The 12,753-nt window shown below is 30.7% G+C and overlaps 1 protein-coding gene across 2 annotated transcripts; it reads right to left on the minus strand.

Moving 5' to 3' along the window:
* Positions 1-3,906, minus strand: LOC18111297 (zinc finger protein CONSTANS-LIKE 13). Of its 2 annotated transcripts, none has more exons than XR_008058582.1 (5): positions 3,198-3,906; positions 2,382-2,573; positions 1,199-1,482; positions 359-638; positions 1-273 (listed from the first exon to the last, which is right to left on the minus strand). XR_008058582.1 is itself a non-coding variant. In XM_006389610.3 (5 exons), exons 1-4 carry the CDS (start codon positions 3,726-3,728, stop codon positions 548-550), a joined length of 1,098 nt encoding a protein of 365 aa, XP_006389672.1. In that variant the 5' UTR covers positions 3,729-3,906; the 3' UTR covers positions 1-273; positions 543-547. The 2 variants fall into 2 exon arrangements, 1 of the variants encoding a protein (XP_006389672.1); XM_006389610.3 differs by having other exon boundaries at positions 543-638.
* Between the last annotated feature and the right edge of the window lie 8,847 nt (positions 3,907-12,753).

Raw genomic sequence — 12,753 nt, forward strand, 5'->3', positions numbered from 1 at the left:
TAAAGGAACAGCTTAATGTAAGCCTGAAGCTTCACCAAAAAAATAATGAGACGAGAAAACCCTATTTTATGAGGATCTACAAAAGTTTTTGCTTCAGTGGCTACAACAAACACAGTGAAACATTACCAGATAGAACAATATATGATATTATATGCCCTAACATACGAAACAATGGCACATATTGCGGTATATTCCAGAACTAAGCCATCTATCCTAGCAAAATGTCCAGTAATCCTAGTGATGTTCCCTATCCTGAGATACACCTGATAATACCTGTTGATTCAAAATAAAAAATATCAAATTAAGAAGTCTAGACATGATGACAGGAAAATATATAGCAGCCATCAAAACATCATACTCTTGCTAGTATACTCTGCTTTAACCAGATGATGAAAACAGCATGTGGTGAGACAGACATGTGACTTGTTTGTGTAAGAAAGTTTGTAGTCATCCAGTGCACGCAGAAATCAGTTTGACAAACAATTTCAAAATTTTTCCACAAATTGTCAAACCACAACTTAACAGCAACAGCAACTGCGTACCACTTTCAATGATCCATCTTAGCAAAACGTCCCCTAATTCTTGTTCTGCCTTCTGCCCGAACCTTGCGGGATTCATACCTGATATGTTTGCTGTACCTGTTGTTTTTCACAAAAAGAATGTTGGTTTACAAGTTGCAGAAAAATGACATCCTAAGATCACTCATCTCATGCTAATGAACCATCCTGCTAAGATTCTACAACTTATTTAGGTGGTCCACTTGACATGTCCATGTTCAATAATTTATAATTCTCAACAATCCATCTGTCACAAGACTACCCTTAAAACATAGAGTAATTACTAGGTAAAGTTGTTTACAGTCCATGAAACATATAGAAGAGCTTGTTGAAGACTGACACGTCTTCTTCAATGTAAATTTATTCAGACCAAAAAGGTGTTCATTTTGAATCTTAATTTCTCAGTTATCTCGATCCAATGAGAACATGCTAACGCAATTCATTTTCTTGGAGACCCCAAAACTATCAGAGAGTTTTAGAAAATCTAACACACAAACCAAAGCTAAATATTACGAACATTAACCACTTTCAAAGGTTATAGGAAATTTCGATCTCAGAATGCACATGTTCAAGTCCCTTTCAAATTGAAAACATAGATTTGCAATATAATACTATCAAAGACAAACTGGTGGTCCAAATACCTCCTTGTTTTCTTCTTCTCCTTGTATCGTGAAATAGCAGAATCTCTCTCCTGGCTGTTTAATTCATGTGTCACAACATTTGGGAGAGCTGGTAATGTTTCAATTGTAAGATGCTGTGGCTCTGCTGCATGATCATCATGGACATGACTTGCACTACCAATAATATTGAACTCTTTGTCAGGAACTGCACAACTTTCCTCAAAGTTGCTACTTGGTAATGTAGAAAGAAAAAGAACTTGATTTGCAGCTTCACCATAATCAGCAAGCCAATCGGGCAGATTTTCCTGAATGAAGGAAAAATAAATTATTCCTCATTTATTCTACTGAAAGAACATCTGATACTAATAATGGCAAGAACAGAATTAAAAAGAAACCAAAAGACAAGAAAATAAATTTACATAAGAAGCTCTGATGATTAAGCCAGCTAATAAGTGATCACGAGCCTGCCACTCATGCTTAGAAGTAACATAGGTTTCATGCAAAGAATCTAGTGACCCTGGAGACAATGGGATAAATTGTAGACACAATCAAGCACAAACTGATCTAAAACCCAGGGAAAGTTTATTTTGACATGTAACCAATGTCTTGTATGCCCATTTCATGTAAAAAATTCATTAACCCCGGAGACCACAGGATGGCCTCTCTTCCACATGAAACACAGATCTACTAGATGCTATTTAATCGATTTGTTTTTTTGCATGCGTGTGCCTTGGAGGACAGGCAAGTTATAAATGTTTGCGTGCACCTGCTGATAAAGCTTTGCTTCTCAATTGCCAACCCTAAAACCCTTGATCATCCACATGGACTAGTGTGCCAAACCAACAAGGAAACGAGAAGACTCATATTACCACTTAGACTACGAAAAGACATGTTGATGATATTTTGAATTCAGATCCAGTCCTACTGAGATTGTTCTCTTTCCTTCCACATGTAGATCACTATGGCATTCTTAATTCGGATAATGAATTAGCTCAACAATGGTGAGGCAGATAGATAAAAGGAAATTAATTCCACAACAACAAGCAAAAATGCTAATGCTCACAAATTATACAAGGTAGAAAACATGAAAGTTTACAAATGAATGCCGTAGTCCAATGGTGCCTATGCCCCCTCCCCCCATGTAACAAAAAAAAACAAAAAAACAAAAACAAAAGACTACATGAAATAAATGGAAAAGATTTACCTTGTATGAAGTGAATGCCCCAGGATCACCAATTGTATTTAAATTCGGTGGCTGCGGATCAGCATCCAGTGATTGGAGGATATTAGCAGGGTCAATGTCTGCATTTCCATATGGATCAGGCTTCAATCTCACTAGTTCACGAAGCTGACAAAGGATTTCTTCCTTGTGCTGCCCACAAGCAGCATTACGATTCTGATTCAAGAATGACATCCTCAACCAGGTCAAAACCACAGCAGTCCATGGACAAAATTTGACTAGTATTTAGCAACTAAGATTTTTCATATGGAGAAGAACATCATAATTCCAAAACACTAAAAATCTACACAAATTTACTTGGAACTTTAATTTTTAGAAAACTAAAATTTATAGCCAATGACTTATCAAGCTTGTACTTTAATTTTCCCACATAAAACTTTCTGGATAATTTTCAGTCATAGAAAAAAAAGAAAAGAAAAAAAAAGAGAGTGATGAGGAAATCAAACAGAGGTTCAAGAAATCTCAATTAAACTCGTGCATATATCAACAAAGGAACCTAAAGGGAAAACACAATTAGTCAACAAAGATTTTTTTCTTAAAAAAAAAAAACAGTTGTGTTTGTTTGCCAGCAATCCGAGCAAAAAAGCTTCTTTTTTTTTTTAGATCTTTTTGTAGTTTAAACCAATGAAACCTACCGCAACCACATGGCTTTTTTAAAGTGAGACTTTTCAGTACAGCATAAGCAGAATTGGAACCTTCATCTGAAGCAAACAAAAAACCCCTCAGACACACTAATTTAAGCTTTACAGTGATTATTAAGAAGCACAAATAGATAATTACCTTAGGCAAAGGAGGGACTCCTAAAGTCTGGAAATTTGAACCCGAATCACTGGAAACTATCAAATCATCAATGCAAACAGCAGGGCTATCCCAAAGAAACAAATCCGAACAGCCATCATCAAGTTCAGACCCCAAAAACCCATCACTTTCTTCACTAAAAAACAGAGACTTTTTGAGACCCAGATCTTCAAACCCCAAAATTGTCATCAATTCATTCCCTGAAGGACACCCAGTAAAACCCTCAATCGGCCTACGAATGTGTGTTGAAGACAAAGAAGAAAGACTGTGTCTTTCCCAGTCGCAGTTTTGGCAAAAAACAGAGTGCTCTGTTTGACAGAAGATTGATACAGGGGATGCGTGACAGGCATCACAGAGCAGTGAACGAGTGTGCTTGGAGAAGAGCTGGTTCGTTGAGTGGACTTCATGATCACAAGAGAAACAAAGCTTGGCTGAGTCAGCTCTGCAATATAGGAGAGCTGTGGTGTCATTACAGTAATCACAAAGCCTTTTTTGTTGTTGTCTGGGCTTCATGATTGTGCTGTTTGGAGTTTTGGTTGTTGCTGTTGTTGATATTAGGGTTTAAGAGAATTGGTGATTTCGGTACATTTGATATATACATGGATATTGTTTAATTATTGATAACCAATGAGATAATTTAATGTGTTGAAAAGGATGAGAAAGCTTATCTTTCTTGTTGTCCAAGAAAATTGATTGTACGTTTTGTTTGATTTTTCTTTCAATCAATTAAATGAATTGAACTGGCATCTTCTTTTCACTTTTTTCTTTGTTAGTTGCGCAGTTGTGTTTTTCTTTCTTGCCTGCCTGGCTACCAGAATTTTCATTGTTTTTTATTTTTTTATTTATTTATTGTTTTTTACTTGGATATTCTCATGGTCTTTTAAAATATTAGATTAGTCTCGTTCGAGGTTCGTGACTGTCTTTTCCATCAAGTACACTTCCTAAAAATTGAACTTGTGTTCTCATCCTTGTAGGGATATAACGATGCCTTAACCGCTAAACCGACACTTCATTGGTAGAATTTTCATTGTTTGCATATAATTGTACATTTATTTCAAATAATTTTATTTTAATTTTTATATAATTTTTAAAATTATTAAATTCCAAAAATCTTATAGATTTTAGTGAACGTATGGAATTCGGGCCAACTCAAAACTATCCATTGATGTTAAGTAATGACGCACTGCCCTTATATTTTCTCTCTTTGACTAGGATTTTAGTAGATTAGTAGTTCTTGAAGAGAAAATTCAACATCCACGAGTGCCCCTACAGAGATTTTGTTTGGAAAACTGTAGTTTTTGATAGTGGTGTTCGGTTTTTATTAAAAAAAATAACTAAATTGAAATTAAAAAAAAAAACTGAAACCGGTTCAAACCAACCGAACCGAAACCGGTTCAAACCGACTGGTTTCGGTTCGGTTTTTTAGGAAAAAAACCGGTTCAAACCGGTATGACTCGGTTTTTTCCGGTTTGACTCAGTTTTTTTCCGGTTTTTTTTTGTTTGGGTTCGGTTTGGTTTTTTCGGTTTCAGGTTTATATAACTGAAACCGAACCGAACCGGTCAGTTTTTTCAAAATTTTAATCGGTTTAATCGGTTTTTTTTCATTGTTCGGTTTTTTCGGTTTTGTTTTCCGGTTTTCTCGGTTTAATTGATTTTTTTATTTTTTTATTCACCCCTAGTTTCCGTCCCTTTTTTTTTTGAAAAATAAGAACAAAGTATTTAGTAAAATTCTAAAATTTATTTTGAAATTCACTTTATAGTCAAAATTCAAGTCATCGGATGAAAATTTTGAGATTTTGAATTTTATTTAACACAAAGCAATCTTTTTAGCACAATTTACAAAATATTCTTACAACAATAGTAAAACAACAATATAACATCCACCAATCCTTTGTATTTATTACAAGTTATTTGTGGTGATAGATATTAAGTTCAATTTCTTTTCTTTTTCAAGTTTAATTATTAACAAGTACTTGACTTATATGAAAAGGAATTATAATGACAAGAGTACCAAATTATATGTCTACGTTAGTAAAAAATGATGATAAATTCAAGTAATGTAAATAGACTCTTGTCCATATAGCAGTTATCATCCTCTACCATTTACAACACATCAATTTATCAGATTTGTTTTTAATTATATTGGAATTTCTTATAGACTTTAAGCAAAAACAATAAAAAAGAAAGAAAACAGAAAAATCCTTCCATTGATTTTTTAAAAAACATCTTTTTATTGTGGGGTAAATTTAAAGAAAAAATACAAGGAGATTTTATTGTACATCTCATAACAAAATACTATTATTTTAATAGTATTTTTTCCTTCCATGATTTGTTTTTTTTTTAATTTTAATTATATCCTTCAATATTAGGTTTATTGGAGATTGAACTTCATAATTTTTTTCAATTTATTTTTTATAAGGTTATTTTAGTCTCATGACTTAAACCGCAGGTTAATTTGGGTTGAAGCAAGTCATTTTTGTATTATTTTTTAATTAATTTTTCAATTTTATCCTTCAATATTAGGTTTATCGATGATTGGGCTTCATAATTTTTCTCAATTTACTTTTTATGAGGTTATCTTAGTTCCATGACTCGAACCGTGAGTTTGATGAATTAACTCGGTTAAATCTAGTTTTTCTCCCTTTGTCTAATTGATTTTTTTCTCTTTCAATTTTATCCATCCATGTTAGGGTGATTGAGAATTAGGTTTCGTGATTTGTTTCGGTTTGGTTTATATGAAGTTATCCTCATCTCATGACTCGAGTCACATGTTTGATAGGCTAACTAAGTTGACTCTAGTTATTTTTTTAATTGATATATTTTTTTAATTTTATCTTTCAATATAAGGTTGATTGAAAATTTGACTTCATAATTTGTTTCAATTTGCTTTCTACTGGATTATCCTGGTCTTATGACCCGAGTTGCGAGTTTGACATGATAACCCTAGTTGACTCAAGTTATTTTTTTAGACTGTTTTTTTAATTGAATTTCTTTTTTCAATTTCATCCTTCAACAATAGATTTATTAAAATTTTAGCTTTATAATTTGTTTTAATTTTTTTTCTATTTGATTATAATAGTCTCATGACCTGCATATAGATTAGTTGGTAAATCCAGGTTGACATAAATGGCTCCAATAAGTTATTGCCTCGGTATTTTTTAAAAAATTCATTTTGAATATTTATTTTGAGTTTAATTAAATTTTTACCGATCATCTGAATTATCTTTAAATTTATCAAGGTATATCATATCAATAATACCTAGATGTTTTTTCACTATTAAAAAAAGAATTCATATACTGCGCGAGCCAATCTAGTAGGCTGCTATTGCCAACATGTTCCCTTTATTAATTTCAAATGCAATTAATGAAAAGAGATATTTTAGAAAAGCAGGAGATTTTGTAGGGATTTTGCTTCGCATACTTTCCTGTCAACTTTGATATTTATGTGTGTGTTTGGGGCTCTCCTCCACCGGAGAACTTGCTGGATCCGCCTCAGATAACAATACGACAAAGGAAGGCCAATCTTGTCATTTACTAACGAAAAAAGGCTACTTCCGTGCAAAGTCACGTACTCATGTTGATAACTTGATATCGCAATTCGCAAGCCTCTCGTGCTCCACTCATTAATAATGTTTTTTTTTTTTTTAAGAAAAAGCTTTTTAAATATTTTTTTATAACAAAAATTTAAATAAAAAATAAAAAATATATACATGTATTTAATTAAATAAATTAAAAATTATATTTTTAATAAAAAAAATATTAAAACATCTATTCGATTCACCTTACTACAAGTCAAATAATTATTTTTTCTAACATAAATAAATTAACGTGTAGTGTTATTAATATATATTTTTGACAACAAGTAAAAAAAAAAAATATAGATAAAAAAAAATCAATGTTTATATATAATAAAATATAGTAAAGATTATATACATTAATAAAGACATGTAAGATCTCAAGCTTATTTTAACGTTGTTGAAAAATAGAATAATGTTATAACTACTATATTAAAACACTATTCCATTAATTTTTGTATATGAATTTTTTGAAAAGCAAAAGGTGTAATGAAAGATATTTAAAAATAAAGATGAGAATAAAAATAATAATATAAATAGGCCAAGTGTAGAGTGATAAATATTTCAAGTATAAAGAATAAAAAATAATATTTTTTTCAAAAAAAAGTGTAAAGAAAAAAAAACTAAAAAAATATGAAAATATAAAGATAAAACAATAATAATGAATAGGCCAAGTGTAAAATGGTAAAAATATCAAGTATAAAAAAATATAAAAAAAACTTATTCTCTAAAAAAAAATTATAAATTTTTTCACCGTCATAGTACCTGCTATAATGAAAACAATAGAAAAACAATTCAATTGTGCCATTTCTTTAGTAAAATGGTGTTTTCTTTTAATATATATATAATTTTCTTATTCAAAGAAGAATTTTATATTTGATTGGAAATATTTTATATTTAATAAAAAATTATTTCTATATATGAATCATTTTTTTAATAAATAAAAAAATTTATAACTTTATTTTATGGATTTTAACTCATATCATTTGTATTTCTCAAAATAACTGCTTTTATTTTTCTAATTTGAATTATTCTTATTCATAAATGATTTGTGAAAAGAATCATAAAATTACAACTCAATGAAATAATATTTTCCTAAATATTATACTATACTTTAAAAGGCGCAGGAAAAACACTGTGTATGTACCGTGGACATAGACTCATTGCACTGTAGACAACACTGTAGACATAAAGTGTTTGTACTATGGATGACACTATAGCGCCATAGGAGCGTTGTCTTTGCTGTTTTTTAGTTAAAAAATATTGTTGGGGGGCATTGTCTTTTCTGTTTTCAATGTCAAAAGCTGTTAGATCTAGCTTGATAGCCACACCCAAATCACTTTCAACAGGTGTTAGGTTTGTCTCGCAGCCAAACCCGAATATTTTTAATTTTATTGTTTTGCCTCTTTAGATTTTTTTTTCTTTTCTTTTATTTAATTTTTTTCTCATAAGATAAAAAGGAAATAAATTGATGAGATTTGTTTTTTATATTGTACAAAAGTTAGGTGATGATACTTGTTTTTCATTTGAGGTTGGGTTGAGTTGAATTTCTTTTCTCTTGGCGTTGGATCCTACAGGTTTTTCTCTTATTTTTTTTATATGGTAAAGAGGAAATACATTTATGAGACTTTTTTTATATTATACGAAAATTAAATTATGATAATTATTTTTTATTTGAGGTTGGGTTGTCCTGCTGCCACCAGGATCCAATAGAGTTGGGGTCTGCCAGGCAGGAGGACCAATTATCATTGGGTTCGGCTACCCAGCTAGACCCAACAACTTTTGGACTTCTTGGTCATCAAACTCAATGCTATTGGGTCTGGCTTTTCTGTCAGATGCAAGGCTCTTGGGTCTGGTTTGGCCGCTAGACTCAATGCTATCGGGTCCATCTTTGCAGTTAGATCTAAAGTTATTTTGGATCTGGTTTGGTTGTTAGATCAAGACACTTAATATATTCTCTATACTCTTCATATTTTTTTAAGTATTTTTTTATTGATTTTGATGTGTTTATTTTAAAAATAAAAAAATATTATTTTAATATATTTTTAATTAAAAAATACCCCATATCACAACTAATGTTTGTTTAGTATGATAGTGAATAGTGTTTTTAAAATATCACTTTCTAGTTAAAAAGCCAAAAAAGCAAGATGAAAAATCTAATGTCCAGAACCCCACACTTTATAACTAGCATAAAAATCTAACTTCCCTAAATTATTGCAGAATACTACTATGTAGTAAAAAACTTTATAAGCAATAGTAACTACAATTATCATCTAAGTTATGAAACAAAATCTTTAAGCAACTATTCAACAATCAAACAAGATATACAGGGAAGAAAAAACATTGGGGTTAACTTTAGATACAACAACTACATGCTAGATAGATATGATCTTTTTTTATTTTGAATAATTTTTAAAAAACTGGATAGTTGTAAATTATAAGCCATTTAATTTTACGGTCTTTAACAGTAATCCACACAAACCACCTGTGAGAAATCTTCTAAATCCTTATTTAAGAGAGAGAAATTGCTATGACTAGAGTGCTAACTCTAATTTTATGTTTACGTAGTTTTTCTATCTAACTGACAACCACTCCTCTTTTTTCAATTACAAAATAATAAGCTTAGCTTTATATTTATAGGGAATCCTAAAAACCCTATAAATGACAAAATATATATTTACTCCTTAAATAATATCCTTATATTATTTAATGATAATTTTAGAAATTTAATCAATCAAGTCCTTACTTGATTTTTCTAGGTCTAGAAATATAATCTCTGTATTAATTATATTTTTGTCCTTAATTTCTAAAATACATTTTAATTAAATCATACTTAATTAAATTATCTCAGTTTAATTTGTGACTAATGGTTCTTAATGTGTCTGACCCATTAGGTTCCTTATATAAAATATAATTCTAATTAAATAGAATTAAATAAATTAAACAATTTAATTTATTATCAATTCATCAATTGATTAATATGAAGATCAAGTGTATCGTCTAGCAACATGTCATTATCCCCCAAATATTAGAAAATTATTAGTGGTTTGACTTAGCTTTTCAGTGACCAGTTTCTCAGTGTAATTAATATCCTTTCATCAATAATGTTCTGATTTAATATTAAAGCATGAAGTATGTCTGCCATGTTAAATCATGTTTGTTCTCTACATAATAGTCATTGATCATTTGAAACTATTTTCAAATCTCATTCCACTTTGGCTAAGGATTTCTTAGTCAATATTATTTGAGAATAGATGAAACATTTTTTCTAATTCACTTAGGGTGATGAATCCTCTCTTGATCAATCAAATACTTTCATATAATTCATGCTACACCTAATGTTTGCCCTTTCATTACCTCGATTAAGATAATATGTAACAAGATCAAAGCATAACATTTTCTATATAAGATGATTTAATGATTTCAAGTCTAAGAATCATTTATACAACCGTCACGTGAGCCTTTCCATAGGCATAGATGATCTCTCCATATGGAATTCTCATGCGGGTCAGTTCTAAGTATCCCTTATACCTTAGTTTATAAGAATAACTATTTCCTTTCATAAATGAAAGAACATAATATGTACTAATATTTACAGCTTTAATGAATGTTTAATATTTAAGAGAGCATTGACCAAAAACATTTAAGGAACAATGCTTTGTTGCAATAGAAATTCCATAATTACAACAACTTTATAATTTCCTTTGCAAAACATTTTTGTTCCATGACTTTATCTTTACTCTAGATTCATTAATCTAATATTATATGAATATTAAAGATAAATTAAGCCTTTATTAATAATAATTATGTATTTACATGAATATAATAATGTCACGTGTAACTAATCGATTAGTTATAGGACACATTAAACTAACAATCTCCCACTTGCACTAAAGTCAATCGCACATGTATCTAATACCATATTGCTCCATGTAGCATTAATGCTTCTGCATGGATAGTGACTTAGTAAGAGGATCTTTTAGATTCTTTTTGGTGGGTACTCACTCTATCTTTACATCTTTCATATCAAATCAAATAGAATTTTTTAAGTACTTGTTTGAATTATTGATGAGACCTTGGTTCCTTTGCTTATGCAATGGCTCCATTGTTATCACAGTATAAGGCAACTGGACCAATAATGCTAGGAATCAACTAGGGGTGAGCATTTTTGATTCGGTCCGGTTTTGGGCCAAAATAAGCAATCAAACAGAAATTATTTGTTTTCAAGTTTTTGAACCGAACCGAACCGAAAACCGGTTCGAACCGACCATGTTCGGTTCAGTTTTTTTCCCTTCCAAACCAATTTAAACCGAAAATTATTTCTGGGTTTTTTCACTAATCATATTTTTTCAGGGATTTTATTTTCGTTTTATTTCTAATTTCACAGATCTGTGCTTATTTTCTGAGAAATCTTGGCTTTCTCAACAAGTATGACTCTTTTTTTAACTGGTTGGGCATGCATGATATCTAAAAATTCAATCCCGATTTTCTTTTTGTTAGATCTTTGCCCAAAAATTAAACTTTGCAAAAAGATACACAAAACAAAAGGAAAGAACATAAGTCATTTGACTGGAGGAAAAAAAAAAACAAAGAAAAGATCAAAAGATATCTGTTATTAAAATGTAAAACCATCAAAACATTATTATTTGAACAAGAGGAAACAAATCAAAGAGGAAGGGCCAAACCCTTACATGCTAGTTAAAAAAATCCCTTTTTTTTCCTCTATAATCTTCCCTCCACTTCGTTTTGGAGCCGCCACCACACACCTACAAAGAAAAAACCCTAAACTCGCTCTCAATGGCGACCGATCCAACTATGTTGCACCAACTCAGTCTCCTTCTCCAATCAAAGAGGAGAGATGCAAAAAGAAAGGGAGGGGAGATATGCAGAGAGAAAGGCAGGGGGAGGGGAGAGATGTAGAGAGAAGGGGGGAAGGGCGACTACTTTTGTGTTTAGGGAATGCAGAGAGCAAAGTTTAAGCTTTAGGTTTAGGGTTAGAAAAAGCATCCTATTTATAGTTGTTTTTTAAGTGCTAGTCTGGTTGAACCGGTTCGGTTCGGTTTAATCGGTTTCAGACTTTGGAAACCGAAACTGAACCGAACTGGAATTTTTTTGTGATTTTTTAATCGGTTAATTCGGTTTTTTTTTCAGTTCGGTTTTTTCGGTTATTTTTTTTTTCCGGTTTTCTCGGTTTAATCGATTTATCGGTTTTTTTGCTCACCTCTAGAATCAACCTAGTTCATTGATGAACTTCTTGATCCAAACAACCTTATTGTTTTCTCAAACGTGGAGGTGTATTCTTATTCAGTTGTAGAATCAATTGTGCTTTCTTATTTGGAACTCTTCCAATTTATAGCACTGCCATTTAGAGTAAAACATATATTGATTGATATTTACTATTTTCCCAATATTTCATTGAAAAAAAATCTTAATTCAAACAATTTTAAACTTCTAGTTTATCTTCTCCATTAATGGATCCTATAGCCAAGTATAAGATACCATTTTCATCATATCTCTCCCAATCCGTGTCTTAGAGCATATGTTTTTGGAGAGAGGTGTTCCATGTAAAATAAATAAGAATTTAATCTTAGATTCTTTCATGCTGAGCTATTTTAACATCTAGTCTATATGCATGGATTAGGACAATCTAAACAACCTTTTATATCTATCTTTATAGATCTCTATATCTAATATATAGGTTTCTCTCCCAATTTCCTGATTGAAAAATTCTTGGGCAGCCAAAACTTTACTGATTAAAGAAAAGATATGTTGTTTTTAAATATGTCATCTATATATAATATTAGAAAAACGACACCAATCTCACTAACCTTTTATAAACACAAGGTTTATCCATATTTTTGATGAAATCACATATGTTGATTATACCTATTGCTACTCAATTTTTTACCCTATTTTTTTAAAAATTAAAAAAAAAATATCAAAAAACAACAAAAACCAAAAAA

Source organism: Populus trichocarpa, chromosome 2, assembly GCF_000002775.5.
Source record: "Populus trichocarpa isolate Nisqually-1 chromosome 2, P.trichocarpa_v4.1, whole genome shotgun sequence".
Taxonomy (NCBI): domain Eukaryota; kingdom Viridiplantae; phylum Streptophyta; class Magnoliopsida; order Malpighiales; family Salicaceae; genus Populus; species Populus trichocarpa.